The sequence below is a fragment of the Phoenix dactylifera genome, chromosome 4, assembly GCF_009389715.1.
Source record: "Phoenix dactylifera cultivar Barhee BC4 chromosome 4, palm_55x_up_171113_PBpolish2nd_filt_p, whole genome shotgun sequence".
Taxonomy (NCBI): domain Eukaryota; kingdom Viridiplantae; phylum Streptophyta; class Magnoliopsida; order Arecales; family Arecaceae; genus Phoenix; species Phoenix dactylifera.
In genome coordinates this window covers 9,510,125-9,530,201 of record NC_052395.1, presented here as the reverse complement: position 1 = coordinate 9,530,201, position 20,077 = coordinate 9,510,125, and the positions used below count along the sequence as shown (strand labels likewise).

At 37.9% G+C, this 20,077-nt stretch overlaps 2 protein-coding genes and 1 long non-coding RNA gene across 5 annotated transcripts; 2 read left to right on the top strand and 1 right to left on the bottom strand.

Moving 5' to 3' along the window:
* Positions 1–6,699: 6,699 nt before the first annotated feature.
* LOC103706864 (shaggy-related protein kinase eta) lies at positions 6,700–15,164 on the top strand. Of its 3 annotated transcripts, none has more exons than XR_604044.4 (12): positions 6,700–6,876; positions 8,124–8,210; positions 8,310–8,369; positions 8,460–8,732; positions 8,811–8,885; positions 8,983–9,039; positions 10,573–10,713; positions 10,837–10,887; positions 10,971–11,268; positions 12,213–12,296; positions 13,117–13,218; positions 14,600–15,137. XR_604044.4 is itself a non-coding variant. In XM_008791118.4 (12 exons), the coding sequence occupies exons 1-12, from the start codon at positions 6,778–6,780 to the stop codon at positions 14,693–14,695; spliced, it is 1,221 nt and encodes a 406-aa protein (XP_008789340.2). In that variant the 5' UTR covers positions 6,701–6,777; the 3' UTR covers positions 14,696–15,164. The 3 variants fall into 3 exon arrangements, 2 of the variants coding, with proteins under 2 accessions (XP_008789340.2, XP_026660367.2); XM_008791118.4 differs by having other exon boundaries at positions 6,701–6,876; positions 10,971–11,066; positions 14,600–15,164; XM_026804566.2 differs by lacking the exon at positions 13,117–13,218 and having other exon boundaries at positions 6,701–6,876; positions 10,971–11,066; positions 14,600–15,164.
* On the bottom strand, positions 14,879–18,343 carry LOC120110462. Its single transcript, XR_005511457.1, has 2 exons — positions 18,177–18,343; positions 14,879–18,086 (listed from the first exon to the last, which is right to left on the bottom strand). It is a non-coding gene; the product is annotated as an uncharacterized LOC120110462 (long non-coding RNA).
* A 51-nt stretch (positions 18,344–18,394) lies between these two features.
* Positions 18,395–19,568, top strand: LOC120110461 (dynein light chain LC6, flagellar outer arm-like). Its single transcript, XM_039125505.1, has 2 exons — positions 18,395–18,837; positions 19,027–19,568. The coding sequence occupies exons 1-2, from the start codon at positions 18,700–18,702 to the stop codon at positions 19,168–19,170; spliced, it is 282 nt and encodes a 93-aa protein (XP_038981433.1). The 5' UTR covers positions 18,395–18,699; the 3' UTR covers positions 19,171–19,568.
* The last annotated feature ends 509 nt before the right edge of the window (positions 19,569–20,077 follow it).

The following is a 20,077-nucleotide window of genomic DNA, read 5'->3' as shown; positions in this document are numbered from 1 at the left end:
AATGTTCGTAATATAATGGTTGTTATAACGGTGTTAAGAAAAATCATATTTATATCAATTGAAAATAAAATAAAATTTTAAAATTATACTATTGTTTCCGTCTTCTTTTTCTGCTATCGGGATCGCAATCTATTTGCATGTCTACCTATTAAGGATATTTTAGTTATTTTAATTTGAAATCGTTAATTTTTTAACGTCGTTAGATAGCATGAGTATATATGCAAAAATAAAAATTTAAAAAAAAAAGCTAGAATGGCAAAACAAGTGTTTTACGAGGGTATATGTGCAAATATTAATTTTGGAAGGGTATTTATACAAAATCTGATATTTAAGAAAGTATTTATGCAAAAAAAATTATTAATTTCATCAGTAAACCACCGTAAACATAAGACCTCTTATACAAGTAACGAGAGGCCAAACATAAGGCTTCCAAGTATCACAGTGTAAATTATTAACAAAAAATTGATTGATCTTATATTATTATTATTTATTACAGTTGATCAATGGTCAAGTTTTGATCGGTAAGCCCCGTATGATAAGGCAGTCTTGGATTTTTTCCCCCTTGCTGATTCACTTATTACCAAGATTCATTGGTTATTGATTGTGATGCTGGAATTTTCTTTACTCGGCAGAAACTTGAATTGCCCATGTTACTGTAGAAGTGGCTGCAAAATTGCTTCATCTGTCACTAAAATTGCCCATGTTTAGTCACTGCAATGGTAGAATGATGCAGATGGCCTCAAAAGCTTTAAAGGTATGCACATAACCTAATGAATCGTTTTCATAGTATTTTATATGTTATGATTTATTGATTATGTAATCTAGAACTGTATTTGTAGAAAGCAAGTAAAGTATTTATATAAACTCAAATCCATGATTAATTAAGGATGGCAGCTAGACGAGTTTTTTCGGGTATCTAATCCGTCCGAAATCCTAACAGGACCTTTAGAAGGGTTGGAGATTTAAAATTAAAATTCATTGGGGTTTGGAACGAATTTAGAATTTCATACTCAAGTTTCTGCTACTCCAACCCCGATTATACATACATGCTATGTATTATTGATTTTAGTTTGATATATTATTAGTTGCGTTATTGATTTTTACTTGATATTGGTTATATTTGGATTGTTGGGGAAAAACCTTTTTCTCCATCTCTCCTCTCTTCTTTTTTTTTTTTTTTGTAAATTTAGGTCAGATCCCATCAGACCTGAATAATTCAATCTAAATAAAGATTAATCAAATGAATCTAAGTACTAATAAATTGGAAATTTTAAAATAAATTTTTAATCAAATTTGAAATGGATTTGGATAATAAGATTTTAAATGAGCCTGGATATGGTTAGAATAAATTTTGTGGATATCCTGCTAGCCGTTATTTGGTGGCTTTGGAGAACATGCAGGGATAAATATTGTCTCTTTCATCTACTTATTATGGCCAAATGGAAATGATTAATCCTCGACCAAACAAGCTTCTTCTGTCAATTCTTTTTCCTTCTCAAGAAATACTGCCCTCAGAAAACAGCTAACTGAATAAATTAGAAGTGACCAGGTTAAGCCTGTTCAAGTTCATCACCGGAGCCAGATTCTAAGGGCTCGTTTGGTTCGCGGGAAGTATTTTCCCTCCTAGGAATATGATTCCCAGGAATCATATTCCTAGGAAGAGGATACCTAGGAAAGTACTTTTAGCATGTTTGGTTAACCATGGGAAAGTGACAAATTTCCAAAGTGCTTATGTTTGGTTGACCATCCACTTTCCTAGGAAAATTATGTATAATTCCTATTATGCCCTTAATAAAAATTAGTTCTTTAATGCCTCTTTAATGCTTCTTTAATGTTGAAGGGTCTTTTTGGGAAAAAATAAAAAAGGAGTGATTCCCACCTCATGGGAAAGTAACTTTCTCATGTTTCTCATGGGAAAGACTTTCCCATGAAATGTGGGAATCATATTCCCATGAGAATATAACTTTCCCATCTCTCTCCTTTGAAAACTCCAACCAAACAAGAGGCATTTCATTACTTTCCCGTTGACCACACTTTCCTCCCTCCTTTTCTTGCGAACCAAACGAGCCCTAAAAGAGTTGTACCGAAAAAAAAGGCCAGATTCTAGCAATTATTATCCCAGCGCTTCACGTCAAGATCTTGTAGTGCTTTCTTCCGTGATTTATTTGGGATTTGGAGGCACTCATTCTCTCATCAAATTCTTCTAATAGGAAGTCAACGGCCAAAGTACCGACCGACACGTACTTAACGAGATCCGACTGTCATCATTACCGAGATCATCAAATCTAATGCGCATGAGCTTCATCATGAGCCGTGCCATCTCGAAAGTGAACCCGTGATGGGCTACACCAAGCAAATCCAGTCCTCTACGAGGGTCCAGTCAGTTGCTCCATGATACCCGTTGACTTTCGAATAAAAATGGCCTCCAAACATAACTACAAAGCGGTGAACAGTGCAGCTGATTGAATGGTCTCATTCGCGGCCTATCATTGTAGATACTTCACTGGAGGACTATGTGTTGATGCCTCATCTTCTGTATTATTTTTTTTAATTTTATTAGCTGCACCGATCTACGAGTGTGAACTGCCGTTGTACTTTATTAAAGAAAAAAAACACATGATGGCCCGGCCACATCGCACTTAACCTTTTACTCTTGACATCCAATCATCAATGCTTTACCAATACATTATCACAATAACCCAGCCACTATAAATTCTACGTGACCTCTTAGTTTTAAGCCATATTATTGATAGAAAACTTCAGTTTTTTTAAAATTAAATAATTTAAATTAAATAAAAAGATATATTCATAAAAATTAGAGAATAAAATATTAAAAATTAGAGAAGAAGATTCGCTACATACGTTGCTATCTAACCAGTAGCAATGTTCGCTTTTCTATTACTCATAAGATCTTAGAAGATTGTAAAGATTGTTTTATGATACCAACAAATGATTTGGAGAAAAAAAAAATAATTTTTATTATTTGTAGCACAGCATGCCCAGTTAGGTTTAGCAAGGAGGCCCGTCTTAGCTCGTTCATCATGGACTTTAGCCTATTAAATATGACCCTAATGTATCTATATTTTAACTATTTTGGTGGGTGGCTATTACGCAGATAAACTAAGTTGTTGGCACATCTCAACAAGGATGGAGATTTTGATATATTTCAATAGGACCGGGTTATCTCAAGATCCAGTTGATGGGTCATGAACAAGATATTCACATATTATTAACCAAAATTTTATATTATTTTAACACCTAATATTGGATGCTAACCAAATTAATATCTTAGTAGACCCAAAGATTTGTGGGACTAGCATGTTCTGCTAATTTCTGTTCTTTAATTTAGAAAAGTGGAAAGAAATCATTCTTTTTCAATCCTTTATAGCATGAACATGGTTGGAGAAAGAATGAATTGTCGACGACTGACTTGCAATTGGCTAGAATATTGATTTGAGTTTGATTTTTAGCCAGAGAGTAAACAAGGTGGGTTAGACTTGACTCGCTCATATTTAAATTGAAATAAATAAATAAAACTTATTAATTCAAGGCATATCTTTTCATAAATTTAAAGTTAATGTTACATTGACGATGACCGAAGCCCGTTTTACACCGGGGTGCAAAAGGAGAACTCGAATGGATAAGGAAAGAATTTCCTTCACCGCAAGGGCCCCACTTTCTTTTCCGTGTGGGTCCCACGGCGCATTGGTTTCGTGAGGACTGGGAGTTCGTGGTAGCGAAAAGAAAAGCTTCTGGTGGCAACGGCGCCTTGAGCCACGTGTTTGACCGCGTTAATTTTTCGTTTCGTGGGGATTTTGGAACTGTTTTGCTCGCGTGAAATTTTTACTAAAATATTTTTTCTTGAAAGATCTCGTGTTCAAAAAACAACTCAGCCACGGTGATCAGTTGGATTAGAAGACCCATGTAAGCTTGGACCACTTTTTTCTTCAAAACATTTGGATGATGAGGAGCGATAGAGGGCTTTCAGGCTAAATATGTATTTAAAGAGGCCAATGGAACTGCCGACTGGGTGGCTGCTTATGTGGTTAACCGTTCAGGATATACTTTGTGGTCAGAAGAGAAGGAGTTGCTTTGGGCACTCTGTGAGCTTGTGTTTTCTGATTTTATTGGGTATATCCAAACATGCAGTATATAATGAACTCGCCAAAAAAAAAACTCGTGTCTAAATGTACGGTGTGTAACATATATATATATATATATATATATATATATATATATATATATATATATATATATATATATATTACAGTGCATCATGTTTAGTTGAGCATATTTTTTTCATATTTTATACGCTTTTTGTATAGAATATAAGAATTTAAGTTTTATGAAAAAAATATTTTTCATATTTTTTGAAAGTTCCAACCAAATATAAAATATTTTCCAATTTTTTCCTTTCTACGAGCTAAATGAATTTTTTAGATAAAAAATTAAAAAAAAAAAGTTGAGAAGAGGGGGAACCTCACTCATGTAGCAACTTTCACTGGGCCTCCTTCCCATTAGAGAATGTTCGATACGGATAGAATATTTTTTACTCATACTTTTTCCATCTGTGGCAGAGCTCCACCAGCATGGCAGTTCTATTTCCATGTGGGGAAGCATCCGGTCCCCATATTTAATCGACGTCCGTGCATTTCGAACCTAAGCCACTTCGGTAAAATCAAAGCTCTGTTTCTACCGTGCTACCACCGCGGTGGTAAGAAGCAACTCTTTTGAAGAAAAAAAAAAAAAAAAAAAGCCTCGCATGGAATTTTGAGGCAAGGGTAGAGAATGACATGACCCTTCATGCCATGTGATTGGTTCCACCAAGGCATGGGTTTTCACGTTAACGTACATTGGCATGCACCTAGGCTCCATGATGGGCATCATTAAGAGTAGGTGACGAACTCGAAGTTATAACCAAATCCTATTGTCAAGGTTGAAGGGAAGGCAGTTCATCAATCATTGCATCAAATTCCCCAGTTCCATCCCATTAGCTCTGGTCTAATCCAACCATGGCAACGAATGAGACAGGGCATGAGGTGGTTGGTTAACACAAGACTCGGATTTGGAAGCACCGATCCTTGCATGATACATGGCAACAAAGCTTTGTTTCTCCTAAGTACCAATACCAGATTATTAAGCAATTTTTCTTGAAAAATTTTCAAGCTTCAACAAAGTGTTAAGAGGCAAAAGGTAGGTAGCTTAGTGAGTTTATTGGTTTTTGTGATGGGGATCAAAATTTATAGGGTACTTTTTGGTGGGTTGAGAAGGAGCATGCTTCAATACAGGGATTTAGAAAAGTTACCCTAATTGTATATAGGTCTCCTTCCATCCGAAGAGTATGAAAGATTTTCCAGAAAAAATATATATCAGCATCATACAAATGCAACATGTGTAACTTCGAGAAGCATAGAAATTCTCTCGAGGCTTACTTTTGTAGCCAAAGAAAAATAAAAAATTAAAAAAAAAAAATATAGCCAAACCTCATGGTATAGTTCAAGCATGGAGAATTTCCATTGTATAAATAACAAGTAGCATCACAGTGCATTTTGTGTAGTAACTTTTTAACAATAAAATTTAAGATAATAATATGCACCCCTTGTGACCATGTTGGGAGAAAAATCATGGCTACCATCCTTGCTAGCCCTGTGGTATTGTTTTTGTAGATGTGGCTCTGCATATGTTAATGTTATGAAGTAATTAGGCATTGATGTGATTTTAGGGTGAGAAGTTTTTGAAGTTGGATGTCACCTGTAATAATCTTTGTTTTTTATAATGAGAAAATTTTATCTCATAATTCTCATCTTTCATTCCTTAGAAAATAGTAGGTATGACATCAATAGATATATGATGAAACTTTCGTGGCGGTAGAGACATAGTCTAAAAGTCTAAGTAAGAACTAAGCCTTGCTCACGCATGTATCAAAAACTAAAATTTGTATAGTCATCTCACAATTTTGCAAGCCAACATGATCAATAGCCATCCACTTGGATCTCAATTCAAAATTTGATTGATAATGAGCAAATCGAATGCGAATGAGCTAAACTTTAGCTGTTCAAATTTTATGTTTGGTCGATGAAGGCTCATTAACTGTCCTCATGCAGCTAAAACATCACATGCTCAATCTGTCTATTGATTGTTTTTTCTACGCCATCGGCGATAAACAACAACATTGGTATAAGAAAAAAAAAAAAGCAGACAATACTTGATGCTTGCCCTTCTAATCTCAAAACAGCTTTGATTTTATTATTTGTTTAATCTGCCAAATAAAGTCTATAAGCAATAGGTTATACAATGAGGAATTGTCTTTCCCACAAATTCTTGGTCCTCCAAATTATGGTAAAGATAGGATTTGACTCCAGATCTCCTTTTGACTTTACGAATTTAGTCTATTAACGCACTGTATCTCGTTTTGACTTTACCAATTTAGTCCATTAACGCGTTGTCAACTCGAAATTGTTAAGTGGCACGTGGCAATCCAAGAATCTAAAGTTGAATTCCTTGTGGAATCATGTAACCTACGAAGGTTCAAACAACACGCATCGAAGGAGCAAGGTAAAGTAAGATTTGTTGCAAACTTACGGCGCACATGACAAGGCCGTGGCATGTAGGACAATGCGTCCAGTTTATAAATATAAATTTGGTTAAGGGGTTACATGCAAAAAGCCTTTTGCTATTTTTTTTTCAACAATATTTTTTTCTTGGGGATGGTTAAGAGGTAATTCACCAGTTGAAAATGGAAGCGAGGAACAGCAATTGCTGGCCGTGTCGTCTCAGATGGCCTCGCTGCCTCCGCTTGGACCTCATCACCAACCCGACCTCCAGGCCTTGAACCTCGCCGCGGCTCCTCGCCGCCCGGAGATGGCCGAAGACAAGGTATCCACGTCTCCCACTCCCTCTCCCTCTCCCTCTCTCTTTCTCTCTCTCCCTTCGTCACTGCCGGATTCTGGCGGCCCTCTTCTATCCTCTCTCGAGCCATCGATTATTGGGTTCTAGGATCCCTTTTCCCCCTTCTAAATCGCGTTTTCTTGGTCCTTGAAGCTGGATCCGTGTGGGTCTGGAGTTATTACTTCCTTTTTTATGGCTCTTTCCTTAAAGAAGTTGTGTTTTTGGCCGTCTTTAGTGGATTTTTCGGCGTTTTTATTGTAATTCTTGGGGAAATTTTTAATCCCGGGTTCTAGCTAACGGATCCAGGCTATTCTGGCGCGTCCCCCCTCTATTTTGCTCTTCGATGCTGTTGCTGATTGATCTCGATTTTTCTTTTTTATTGAAGTAAATCTGGTTCTTCCCTGATTTTGTATTTTCAAAATCCTGCAAGTTTTCTGTTCTGTTCACTTCTTTCGGATCTGCTAGGTGTTATGATGTGTTTTGTTTTGTTTAATTTCTTTCCTCTTTTAGGCATAATCAAGCTCTGATTTCCCCTTTTTATTCTCCTTTATTAAAGCACTGCATCGAATGCTTCTTTTAGGGCTTGTAAGATTTTGGAATTTCTGGATCCGTCTATTGTCTAAGCTTGTGTTTCGGGAGTGTCTGCTTATCTCGGTTCCCATCGTTCTTAAGGGCTCTTTCTTTCATTGGTCCTGTAATTATTCTAGTTTTATATGTTTGATCTAATGCCAAAAAATTCTTCTTTTATGTTCTCCGAGGGTTTCTTCTGGATCCCTTTCCTTTCACATCAAATGTCTCTCGTTGCTTGCTGTTCACTCTATCTCTGAATTGCTTCATGAGGATGGCGGCACTTTATTCTCTATTAACCGTTTATCTGTTCTTTTCTTGTCTGATCTGCACCCCTCGAGGCATTTGATGCCTTCTTTGGATGTCTTTCCTCTTTTTTCAGATTCTTTGGACAATTTTATCCGAGTTTTTGGTGGTCATCTGCTCTCCTCCCCCTGCACACCAGTGACCCAGCAATTCTACTGTTGATCAGTGCTTCACTTAGATTTTGGCAATTAACTTCAGTACAATGGTTTGTACTTGTACTGTTGTGGGAGTTTGATTGCACTGATCTTGCTATTTTTAGTTACAGATATCTAATTTCTCTCATCTTGTGTATGTCTGCCTACATTCTAAGATTGAAGTATAAGCATCTTTAAATAAGACTATTGGTGAATTATTTGATGCAGCAAGCATCTGTTGTTGAGGGGAATGATCAAGTAACTGGTCATATCATCTCCACTACCATTGGAGGCAAGAATGGTGAACCAAAGCAGGTGGGCTATTATGGAAGTGGTGTATAAGTTAATGTCAACTGAGCATACTAGTAGATATTCTAACCTATTAGATGGTTGTCTTTGCAACTTCCGGTGCAGACCATTAGTTACATGGCAGAGCGGGTTGTGGGGACTGGTTCGTTTGGTATAGTCTTTCAGGTTTGATGCTAACTTTGATGTTGGGTTTCCCTCTTGAATTATTGCATCATTTAATGCTCTGGCTTAATGTGTATGGTTGCTTGCTGGCAGGCCAAATGCTTGGAAACAGGGGAAACAGTTGCAATAAAGAAGGTCTTACAGGACAGAAGATACAAAAATCGTGAGCTACAACTGATGCGTGCAATGGATCATCCTAACGTGATATCTCTAAAGCACTGTTTCTTCTCCACCACGAGCAGAGATGAGCTCTTTCTCAATCTGGTTATGGAATATGTCCCAGAAACCCTGTACCGTGTCCTGAGGCACTATAGCAATGTGAACCAGAGGATGCCACTCATCTATGTGAAGCTTTATACATATCAGGTATTGTTTGTTGGTTTTGTTCTTTATATCTTGTCTGGGTGGCTAGATGGAGATAGTTACTTGGATATTCTTCTGCAGCTATTTAGGGGCTTAGCTTATATTCATACTGTTCCAGGAGTTTGCCACAGAGATGTCAAGCCCCAAAATGTGTTGGTATGCTTTTTATCACCTCAATATCTGAAGTCGCTTGTCTTGGTCAAGCATTTTTTTTCTTTCCAGTCCCTCTTGTCATCTGTGGGCATCTGTGCAGGTGGATCCTCTTACTCACCAAGTCAAGCTCTGTGATTTTGGAAGTGCAAAAGTTCTGGTACATTGTTGACTTAAAATAAAACCTGTAACTTGTTTTATTCGTTACTCCACACCTGTAACTTCAAGTCCTGTAACTTTTTTTTATTCTGTGGCATGTCCAAATTTTTGTGGTACTTGTAATTCATTATATTAAAAGTCTTAGGTAATATAATCAATTTGTAGTGCAATAATTGCTATGTAACAATGACCAATTACTTTTGGTATTTTGTCATGTTTGGTTACATTGTCATATATGTTACTCCATAGAAGATAAAGATATCACTGCCACTGAACATTTGGTCCAGTTTGCTCGATATTGTTATTGTAGTTCCTGTAGATTTTTTTTTTCAACTCTTGTTTTAGAAGCCTCAACTTATCGTTTGTTATATTGTATGCAATATTCCTAAGCTGAAAGTGGAGGGAGAAAAATTTTTAACCACCTATTACCGGGCCATTAGATTATGGAGATCTTTAACATGGCTGCATGGTATAAAGAATTAACTCATGCATATGCATATTGGACCCTAATTGAAAGCTGATGAGTCAAATCATTGATTCAAGCCATGTTTTACCAAGAAAACGGATATAATCAAGCATGAAAAATTGAAGTGACGGCCATGGCTTTATAATGCATGGATATTATGCCATATGCAAAGACGTCTTCTTAGGATTCCTCCCTTATTTTTGTGGCTTAGCCCAACCTTTATTGCAGCGAAATGTTGCTTGGACATTTGGCACTCAAGTTAAGTTAAATCTGGTGATAAAAAGCATGTGGAAATTTGGCACTGTGTAGCACCAGAATGATGGATATCCATCCAGAAAAAAGGAAAAGGCATTAGGCTGGCACCTATTCATGAATCGCCGCATACTGACACGTGAGGATGTCTTCATGATTTGGTAGTGTGAGGTCTTGGGCGGTGTCATGTTGTACCATACAGCATCAATGCATCCAACATGTTATCAAAGATTTGAAATCTGAGGGTCTATTTTACAGAACCATCTTCCCTCCATCAAAGCAATAAGAAAAGCATTAATATGATATGGTATTTTGAGCCTCAAAGAATAAGAAACAAAGGTGAAAAGATAAATGAAAATGGGCAAGCAAGAAAATCTGATTGATGATAAACGTAGATTTTCTAGTCCAAGGGTCTATTTTACAGAACCATCTTCCCTCCCTCAAAGCAATAAGAAAAGCATTAATATGATATGGTATTTTGAGCCTCAAAGAATAAAAAACAATAGTGAAAAGATAAATGAAAATGAACAAGCAAGAAAAACTGATTGATGATAAACATAGATTTTCTAGTCAAAGTACCTGCACATTATTGCATGAATATCTTGATTTTTCATGACATTATTGCATATATTTGTTTCTTTCGGTCATGCAAGCATCATGTGGTGCAAGTTTGCTTACCTTTTCAGCAGAAGTGGTATATATTCTGCTGAAGTTCTGACATCTTCTTTTTTGTTTTTTCCCTCCATCTTTTCTGTAGCTCATTCCTCATGTTTCTAATATTTTTCCTAATTTTTACCAATTGATTTTTCATGTCAGGTTAAAGGTGAAGCAAACATATCATACATCTGCTCTCGTTATTACCGTGCTCCAGAGCTCATATTTGGTGCAACCGAATACGCAACATCAATTGATATATGGTCAGCAGGTTGTGTTCTTGCTGAGTTACTTCTTGGCCAGGTCAGTTGTTTTTTTTCATTGTATTTCACCAATATTCATGCTTCGATAATGTTCCTGAGTACACCTTCGATGTGATCTTTCACATTCAAGAGTTATCCTTCTCATCATCTATGTGTTTGCCAGCCATTGTTTCCTGGAGAAAGTGCTGTTGATCAGCTTGTTGAGATAATCAAGGTACTACTTTTACAGTCCATGTCAGTTGATATGTATATCTTGCAAAATTGATATTTTATTATAGCAAAAGTGCTGTTCTTCAGGTTCTTGGAACTCCAACCCGGGAGGAGATTCGGTGCATGAATCCTAACTACACGGAGTTTAGGTTTCCACAGATAAAAGCACATCCCTGGCATAAGGTCCAATTTTTTCGATTTATCTCGTCTTGTTGTAACTTTTATTTTTCATGTGATTTATCATTTTGAGCTCATGACATATATAGAGTGCTTGGGCATACCGCCATAATCATCATTTGATTCTGAGAATAACTAATACTGGGTGTTATTGGATGACTTGTTCTCAAGGAGCATCCTGAAGTAACCAGCGAGTGATTCCACCATGGTATGCAACAAGTTAAGGTTCTGATTCCTGGTTGATAGGTCTAAGATAATTGAACCTCCATTAACCCTTGTATTCTGTGGATGTCATGTGCATAGTTCATCTAGAATTCCATTTAGGTTCTAACCAAAGAGATTGATTTTGCATTCCTTCTGAAATATGATAACTATAAACTAAGGAATTTGGCATGTGAGATCCTTGTATTGTTTAACTTATGCAAAGCTGAATCTGGAATATTGGGTCCATATACATCTATCTCTGGTTTCATAACTAAATTGCTTGACAACGACATTTCTGTCTTTGAGGTATTGCCTCTAATTTATAAAAACTATAACAGAAACAGCCAATCACAAGAATCTGTCACAACATGTAAATTTAACATTGATGAAACGCCTTGTTTTCTTTTCTACTGTACTGTGATCATGAATAGTTGCATGTTACAAGTTAGTTAGTATTTTCTTTGCACATCCAGGTACCTGACCTGACCTTTATGCCATGTAGGGCTCACCATTTGCGGCCCAACTAGTGGTATGGGCCTTAATTAGTGGGCTGAAGTAAATTTGTTGTGCCTGACTCTTTTCTTTTGCAAACCCAAAGGGCCTCAGTCCATCAACTTTGAATGCTGTACCTTTGGACTGTATGGCAAGATGCAATTGGGAAAATTTACTAGTTTAACTATTAACCTTGCTCAGTGAATAGAAACATTGGCTTGTGACCTACTCATAAGTGATATGTTGACCAGAGGGCATAAGTTGGCATTCTGGCTACTTGCAGGGGTAGCTTGGGATCCTGTTCTGTTGAGATCCTGACTGTATTGTCCTAAAATTTCTTTTAGGAGATTCTTTAATGGGCATTTGTGCTACTTGCTTAGATAGCCTCTTCTAGTTTCATGCAAAATATAATTTTTGAGTATGTTCAGAATCTTTATAATAATGTATGCTTTTCAGATATTCCACAAGCGAATGCCTCCAGAAGCAATAGATCTTACATCACGTCTTCTCCAATACTCGCCAAGTCTTCGTTGCACTGCAGTAAGTTTTCCCTCTCTTCCCTGAATGATCAATCTAGTGGATACCTTATAGCAAGCGAGTTTCTTATCTAGGTGTAATTGGTTTTGAACTCAGCAATTCGGAATAAGCAATGCTGTATTAATACTTGTCAATTCAGTAGTGAGATGTAGTCAAATTGTAAAAGCCCTTGAGCTTTTTTTATTTGCCAATAACTTGTTATGTGTCTCTTGTTGGTTGACACCTTTTCTTCTCCTCACATATAAGAATCTGGCCTGCTTACCTCAGTTAATTTCACCCAATATTTGCAGTCAAAATGTTCCTCTATGATACCAATTTTGCTGCCAGCTGTGCTGTGGTCAAAATGGAGGATGGAGGGAGAGAAGTGGGGTGGGGTGGGGTGGTTAGAATAGACTGGATGAATCCAATGGACTAGTGTTAATGATACTTCTGATGTTTAAACAATCAGCAATTAGAGAGTGCTAAACCTGATGTCATTGGTTCAATGGAGCATCAAAAATATGGGGGCCAAGATGTAATTTCTACTTTCATTTTGTTCTCTCCAATTAATAATTTTACTTAACAATTAGACATGCAATCATGATAGATTTTGGGCTTCATCTGTTTTTCTTGGTGTAGCTTTTGGTTGGTGGATCTAGTTTGATAGGAGATTGCTCTTCGCTGGTTGAATTGCCAGGTGGCTTTGAGGCCTGGATACTTTGTTGGATCGTGTATTTGGATGGCCATTATAAAAGAACATATGTGAAGCTTGTGTTTTGTTATAGATGTATTTTTGAATTTTGTTTTACACACCTTTGTTGTTTTTTTTTTCTTTTGTGTGCAGTTAGATGCATGTGCCCATTCCTTCTTTGATGAACTACGAGAGCCTAATGCACGATTGCCAAATGGTCGCCCTCTTCCTCCTTTGTTTAACTTCAAACACGAAGTAAGCCATTCTTTGAATTTTTAGAAGATCTGCTTTACCTCGTGGATGTTTTCTCTCCTTGATAAATTCTATGGTCTTGGATCTGCTTTTCCACGTGAATGTTTTCTCCCTTTGATAAATGCTATGTTCATAGATCTGCTTTTCCATGTGAATGTTTATGCCCTTTGATATGCTATGGTCAGAACTCGTCTTTAAAATTTATACTTACATTGATGATACTATGGAAGTGCTTTTGCTCCCTGTATGACTAACAACTAGTTTGGCTTGGAGAAACGGCAACAGTTCACCCTATTGTAGTGCCTAAATGGTTACTTAGGGAATAGCTAATCGGAGTGGTGGTTGGTATTAGGTTGGTTTGTTATCCCATTTGAACCTAACTTGACATTTTTTCTTTAAGCAGACCCAACCTGACCTGAGAACCTATTGGGTCAGCCAATGGCTTCCCAAACACAGCCCAGATACCTGACCTGATTCTCAAAGTTAGGGTTGGTTCTGGTAGCTTGGGGATAGGGCTGGGTTGGGTGGAGGGTATGATAGCAGAACTGAGGGTGGAGCCATTCTGGGCAGGTTTGGGGATTGGAGTAGGGTGAAGGGGAAGGTGGCAGCAATGGGGAAAGATGGTGGGAATAAGGTTGGTGGTGTGGATTGGGAAGTAGTGATTGGGCTTGGCCAAGATGGGTTCCGGTGGAGGGGTCGATTTTATACCAATTGGTTGGGTTGGATGTAGGCTTGGTGAGGATGGGATAAGGGTGGAGGAGGTCTAACAAGGCTAGGATTGAGGCTGATGTGGTGGCTGTCAGGAGTGGGGCCTGCAGCAAAGGCAGGGTGGCAGGTTGAAGGGAGCTGATCGGTTGGGGTGAACGTGGGCTGGGTGAAGATGGAATCAGGGTGGAGGTGGTCTTGCTGGGCTAGGATGGAGGTGGATGGGGGAGCTGCAGCAAAGGCAGGGTGGCGGCGTTGATGGCAGATGGGTGAATGTGGGCTTGATGAGGATGGAATTAGGGTGGAGGAGCCTTGTTGGGCGAGGATTGTGGAAGATGGGGGGCTATCAGGAGCAGGGCTGTGGCAAAGTCTGGGTGGCAGGGTTCATGGGGGCTGCTTGGTCGAGAGAGGGAGGCATTAGAGGAGTATGCAACATGTAAATTGTCTAGGAAAAAAAAATGTGTTATGAAATGGACAGTTTTAATGTTATGTTAGCATACTTTGATTCGATTATAGTTCAAAAGCATCCAAATCCACTGCTTTTCATCCAGAATATAATTGTAAAAAGGCATCTTATGTTTCTTTTTCCACTAATTTTTTCCCATTTAAGATGGGTAAAAAAATTAATGAAGAACAAAGTTCTAAAATGGAGTAACAATATCCTTTTCTTTGTTTACAGTTGGCAGGTTCCTCGCCCGAGCTCATTAACAAGCTAATTCCGGAACATGTGAGGAGGCAATCAGGTCTCAGTTTCTTGCACCCGGCAGGGACATAAGAAGCTTTTAGCTATTTTGAACTATATACCATGATCAAAAGCAAGAGGGGGATTTAATGGTTTTCATGCACTGGAAAGTGTTTAGCAAGTGAGATTGTTCGCAAGATGGAAGCTAAACAAGCAGTGTTGCTGGTTTGTTTGCGTGGCTCTAAGCATACCGTCCAGCCAATGTTTTAGGCTCTGTATATTGTATGGTATAAGGGTCGTTGTGACCTGAAAGCTAACTGTTGATGCTGACTGTTCAGAAGTGAGATAAGCATGGTGGAGGGGTAGGAGAGCAGTCCTTGCAATGTTGTTTGGTTTGTGTTGGACACTGTAGCAATTGTCTTGTTTCTCATTTTATTTTTCAGTGCTGGTGCATGTTGTAAGTGCATGTGGCTTGTAACTTGTTGTTTCATGTAATGTACCAAAATCCAGAGTTTTGAAGCCATGGAGCTGGAAATTTACTATCTGTAATGCTCTAATTCATGGAACTGTCCGACTCTTTGAATGACCTGAGGAATCGATTTAGCACCGGCGTCTCTTGTGGGACATTTGCGTTCCCACATAATACATGGTTTTGGCCTGCCCACTGCTGTTTTATGGGCTACTATGTTGTAGTTACTCCTGCGATTGTAAAATATTGTCTTGGAATCCAAATTTAAAGCAACTAGACCTGCTCTGAGCTTGAGCCTGTGGCATCTGAAACAGCAGCAACGTGATAGGTGACTTTCATATCAACATGATTAATAAAGCTTCATCTGCAGTTTTGTATGCTAATTTACAGCAGTAGCGGTAGCATTGTGTCGGAGATCGTACTGAAAAAAATGTGAAACTATTGCTCGCTGGTAGCAGTGTTGTTGTTTTTTGATACAGGAACACTAGAGAGATTATGTCAATCAAGACTAGAAGTTTCAGTTTTTTTCTCGCATAAACTGCATGTCTTGTAGTTTAGGAAAGTAGCACCTGTATGTTCGATGCGCTGCAAAGCTTGTAGTTTTTGACAGGTCTCAAGCTGCCTTTCACCATCCCAAACACAGATGGCTGCTCCTCGAAAACTACTGTTCGCAAATGGGGATTGAAGTTGGATAGAAAGGAGCAGATGTTTTTAAAATTAAATGTGCATTGTCTGAAGTTTTGATAAGGAGCTGTATTCAGAGAAATGACTTGAGAATATATCACACAGAAATGCAGAAATGGCATCATACATTTTGGAAGGTCAGTCACAGGCATGCATTGACCAAACAACCACAGAAAAGCCAGACATGCTGCTCTTTTTTTTCCAGAATAGCATGAGTTATGATCACCATACTGTTTAGAGACAAACAACCACCTCTGACATACCTATATTTCAGTAATCCTTTGATGGTGAGTCAAAATGAGCTGTATTTTGATTTTATATGTCACGCCTCTGACCCGAAAAACATGTGCCAAGGCATGTCGCAACCCGTCGGACATGCGTAGGACCTGGTCCACCATGCAAGGCGACAATCTGTCAAACAAGCAAGATAAAATTTTTCAAAACTAACTAGATACTTGAATTGGTTACACTCCCATCCCAAAATAACCTCAAGGTAAACTTTATGATATAACTACAAATTAGTCAGCATGACCATTTTTAAGAGATCCAACTAGTTCTATAAAACCATAATTCTAAAACAGAAGTATGGAAGCAGAATCTAGAGCCCAACTAAGTCTCGGACCTTGTTCTAGGCTCATCTCTCAATCAGTACCTATTATCTCCTATGCCTTGTGCTCTGATAAAGGGAGAAAGAAGGGTAAACGGAAGGTCCTGTAAACATAGTCGAACTGAGAGTCCAAAAAAAAAATACAAAATCAAATTATTTTATTAGTACAATTTCCTCTTATTTTCTAATTACAATGATAGCTCCAACAGTTTATAAAATCATCAAATCATAAACGAGAATCCAAAGAGTTTCAGATATTTGACATGCATTTGACATACATACATAGTTTTCAAAGTATTTATAAAGTAAAATACAAAGTTCAAGACTTTGTGCAAAGTTTTCTAATAACAGTATTATTTCCTTGCAAACATAACAATAAACTATAACTATGCATGCGCATGAATTTTGAAGATATCCTGGAGTTTCAACATCATAATATTCTCTTGTTAGATCTAATCTTTATATGTATGCAAAGAATATTTGGTCAGAACAAAAGTTACAGTTTTAGTTTCTGTATTTACCAAAAGCTAACAATATTGTGCTGAGTCATATTAAGCATAACGCATGCCAACCATAGAATGTCGACATGGATGTGTGCTAGTGATGACATACATCTCGTGCAAACAATGCTCCTTTCTGATGCTATACCAACTTGGCATGATATGGATTAGTAAGGTCCGAAAATCTAAGCATTTAATTGAAAAAGATGCGATTTATCTCAAAAAAACTATTTCACAAAATAAAATATACATTTCCAATATATTTTTCAATAAAATTAATATAATTTTATATTTTAGAAATATATAGTTAAAAATACTCTAGTTAGGTTTAGGTTGCTTATCAAATACAGGAAGTCTAGCAAGAGACTCTTTCTACTCGAACACAATACTCTTTAGCACCTAGTGAACTCAAACAGTCCAAATATCAAAGCATAGCCCGTAGAGCCCTTTAATAGGCCGAAAAACCATACTAAAATCCACATTATTCCCTTAATCCAATTAACCCTTAAAATTCCATGCAAGACTCAAAAAATCATAAACAACCATATAAATTTCCAAAATTATGAAACTTAGTGGCAAATATTTTAATTTATCGTTGCTTATGGCCAAATCTTAGGCTATATGATAATATGAATATTACATGGATATAATTATATCATTAGAATCTCGCTAGAGGTAATGGCAACATAAACCTAGAATTAGGTTTTCCCCAAATCTACCATAAATCTACAATAAGGCACTAAATTGATAGTATTAGAGTTTGGTTTGTGGAAATCCAACTTTTTAGCACTCTTTTTAGTTATTTTCCTATTTTAGTTTCATGCATGTGTTCTAGTTAATCATCGCGTAATATGGCATTCATTTCCAACATACTTCTCATTAGGGAGGTTTTAATAGGAGGAATAGTAGCTTCCACGACTTTGTTTCTTTCTCGCCGAGGTATACAGATATATGTTTATATATTGAATAACTTAGTCCAACGTATAGTCTAATCTCTCTCTCTCTCTCTCTCTCTCTTTTACGGCTGTACCACGAAGATGCTTGGGCTAAGCATGCTCTGAATCTGATCCAGGGAGGACGAACCCAAAAAAACAACTCCCTTGAACCATTAAGAGGACGCGTCGGCGACCAACGTTTGGGCGGCGTTGATGTGATTCTAGTGAAGGAGTAATGTCCAGCTTTGAAATCGAATTCTCTTGCCCAGTGCGTGCTGCTCTCTTCTCCCTGCTCATGTAAACTAATATGAGGCTTGGATTCATGGGAACAAAACCATAAAAGAGAGGAAGAGAGAGTTAGAAGAGATATCTAGCTTACCAAATATGTCAGGATATAAAAGAAATAGGAGAAGAGATGAAAGAAAGAGGAGCGAATTGCAAGAGAAGAGAGAAGGGATAAGGTGCCAGGGAAGGTGAGCGAGAGAGAGAGATGAAAAGGATGCGGCTGGGAGGCACTCGGGTGGAGAGGTCCAGGTCAATATGGGCCTGGTGCTCATGGGCTGGCTAGATTTGAGCTTGAATTTAAGGTCGGGCGGCCTGCCTAGATTTACGGCAGAAGAACCTTTTTTAAGATGAAGTGTATCCAGGCAGTCAAAGTACCATAAATAGGAAATATCTAGAAATATCTATTTGTTTGCTTGAACTGATCCGGCAACTAATACCTGCCTCACCTCCATTATCCGCAACACTGTTGTCTCCTTGTGGAGGATGGAAAAAGAAAAAGAAAAAGAAACGGCTATAAAGATGAGTCTGCTCCAACTCAGAAAATTCCTGGCACCAAATTCTTTTGATATCTCTGCAAGAAAAGAAAGAAGAATACAAGACAGAATAGAAGGTAAAAGATGTTAGAAGGGAAAGCAACGATCCAAGACACCGATATGCCAATAGAGATGCAGTTCCAAGCCATGTCCTCCGCTTCGGAAGCTCTCGACCTCTTCGATGTCTCGGACTGCACAAGCATCGCGGCTCACATCAAAAAGGTATAAGATAATGAGCACCTTTTATTCATCTTCTTATCTACAATCTTCTTCTTCTCTTCATGCCTAATGTCCTTCAAATTTCTCGGTTGCATTCCTCTCTCTTCTCAATATATATATATATATATATATATATATATATATATATATATATATATATATATATATATATATATATATATTTGGTTGCAGGAATTTGACATGATATATGGGCCTTGCTGGCAGTGTGTGGTGGGATCAAGCTTCGGCTGCTTCTTTACCCACGCGCAAGGGACCTTCATCTACTTCAGCTTGGAATCTCTCAAGTTCCTCATCTTTAAAGGAGTTGCAGCATAGCACATACCTGGGTCTTTCTTTACCCACGCGCAAAAGACCTTCATCTACTTCAGCTTGGAATCTCTCAAGTTCCTCATCTTTAAAGGAGTTGCAGCATATATAGCACATACCAGCTGCGTCTTTCTTTTTCTGAAGGTGAATAACTGCATTTTTTTTGAGCCTACGAAGATGGAAGAATAAGAACCGGGATACCATACGGTCTTTCGTAAAAAGTTGGAAGGAACTTGCGCGCATACTTGTAGATAACTTTCCGTCGTATGTACTAGTGTTTGTGTCAGCCATGTTGGCTATTGTCGATGAAGTAATTTGATCTGCATCTTTTTCGGACCCAGTTTTAACTGGCATTGTTACTATTTACTGGACTCCAAATCTATGTTTAGAATGATCGAATCAATTCAGCTGAGAGGGTCTTGATTTGAATGCACATCGTATGACTCCTTGGGTCCTGCTTGAGTTCATATCATCTTTATGTATGACGAACAGTTTGTTTGCAATTAGGATGCTGCAGTTTTAGCGAAATGTGGTTCTAATAAGTTGTTTTTAGCTTAATGCTGTTCCCAATGGCGAAGGTTGGGTTAGGGTCCATCAAAATTTAATAGCTCTTTCAGTTTCTTTGTTACAAAATAGGAAAAACCTTGATGATCGCCTTCATTGTTGCGAAGTAGCATCAGGTTGCCTGAGACTTTTACGGATGTTGCTAGAGAATAGTAACTGGAGCCTCTCATCTAGATATGTCTTCTGCGCTCAAAATGAGGAGAATGCGAGCCATTTGCTGCTTGTTCGCAAGGTAGTGCAAGGCATTTGGAAACATTGGTCATTTGCTCAAGATTCAGTCATCAACTCCTAAGGAATCAAGGGAGCTTTGGAGGGAGAAGAGAAGGAAAGCAGTGGACGAAGGAAGCTCGGC

Coding starts and splice junctions, on each gene's coding strand:
- LOC103706864 (XM_008791118.4), top strand. CDS start 6,778: ATGGCCTCGCTGCCTCCGCTTGGACCTCATCACCAACCCGACCTCCAG. Junction 12,297..13,116: donor CAAGTCTTCGTTGCACTGCA/GTAAGTTTTCCC, acceptor TTTTGTGTGCAG/TTAGATGCATGTGCCCATTC. Junction 13,219..14,599: donor TGTTTAACTTCAAACACGAA/GTAAGCCATTCT, acceptor CTTTGTTTACAG/TTGGCAGGTTCCTCGCCCGA.
- LOC120110461 (XM_039125505.1), top strand. CDS start 18,700: ATGTTAGAAGGGAAAGCAACGATCCAAGACACCGATATGCCAATAGAG. Junction 18,838..19,026: donor TCGCGGCTCACATCAAAAAG/GTATAAGATAAT, acceptor ATTTGGTTGCAG/GAATTTGACATGATATATGG.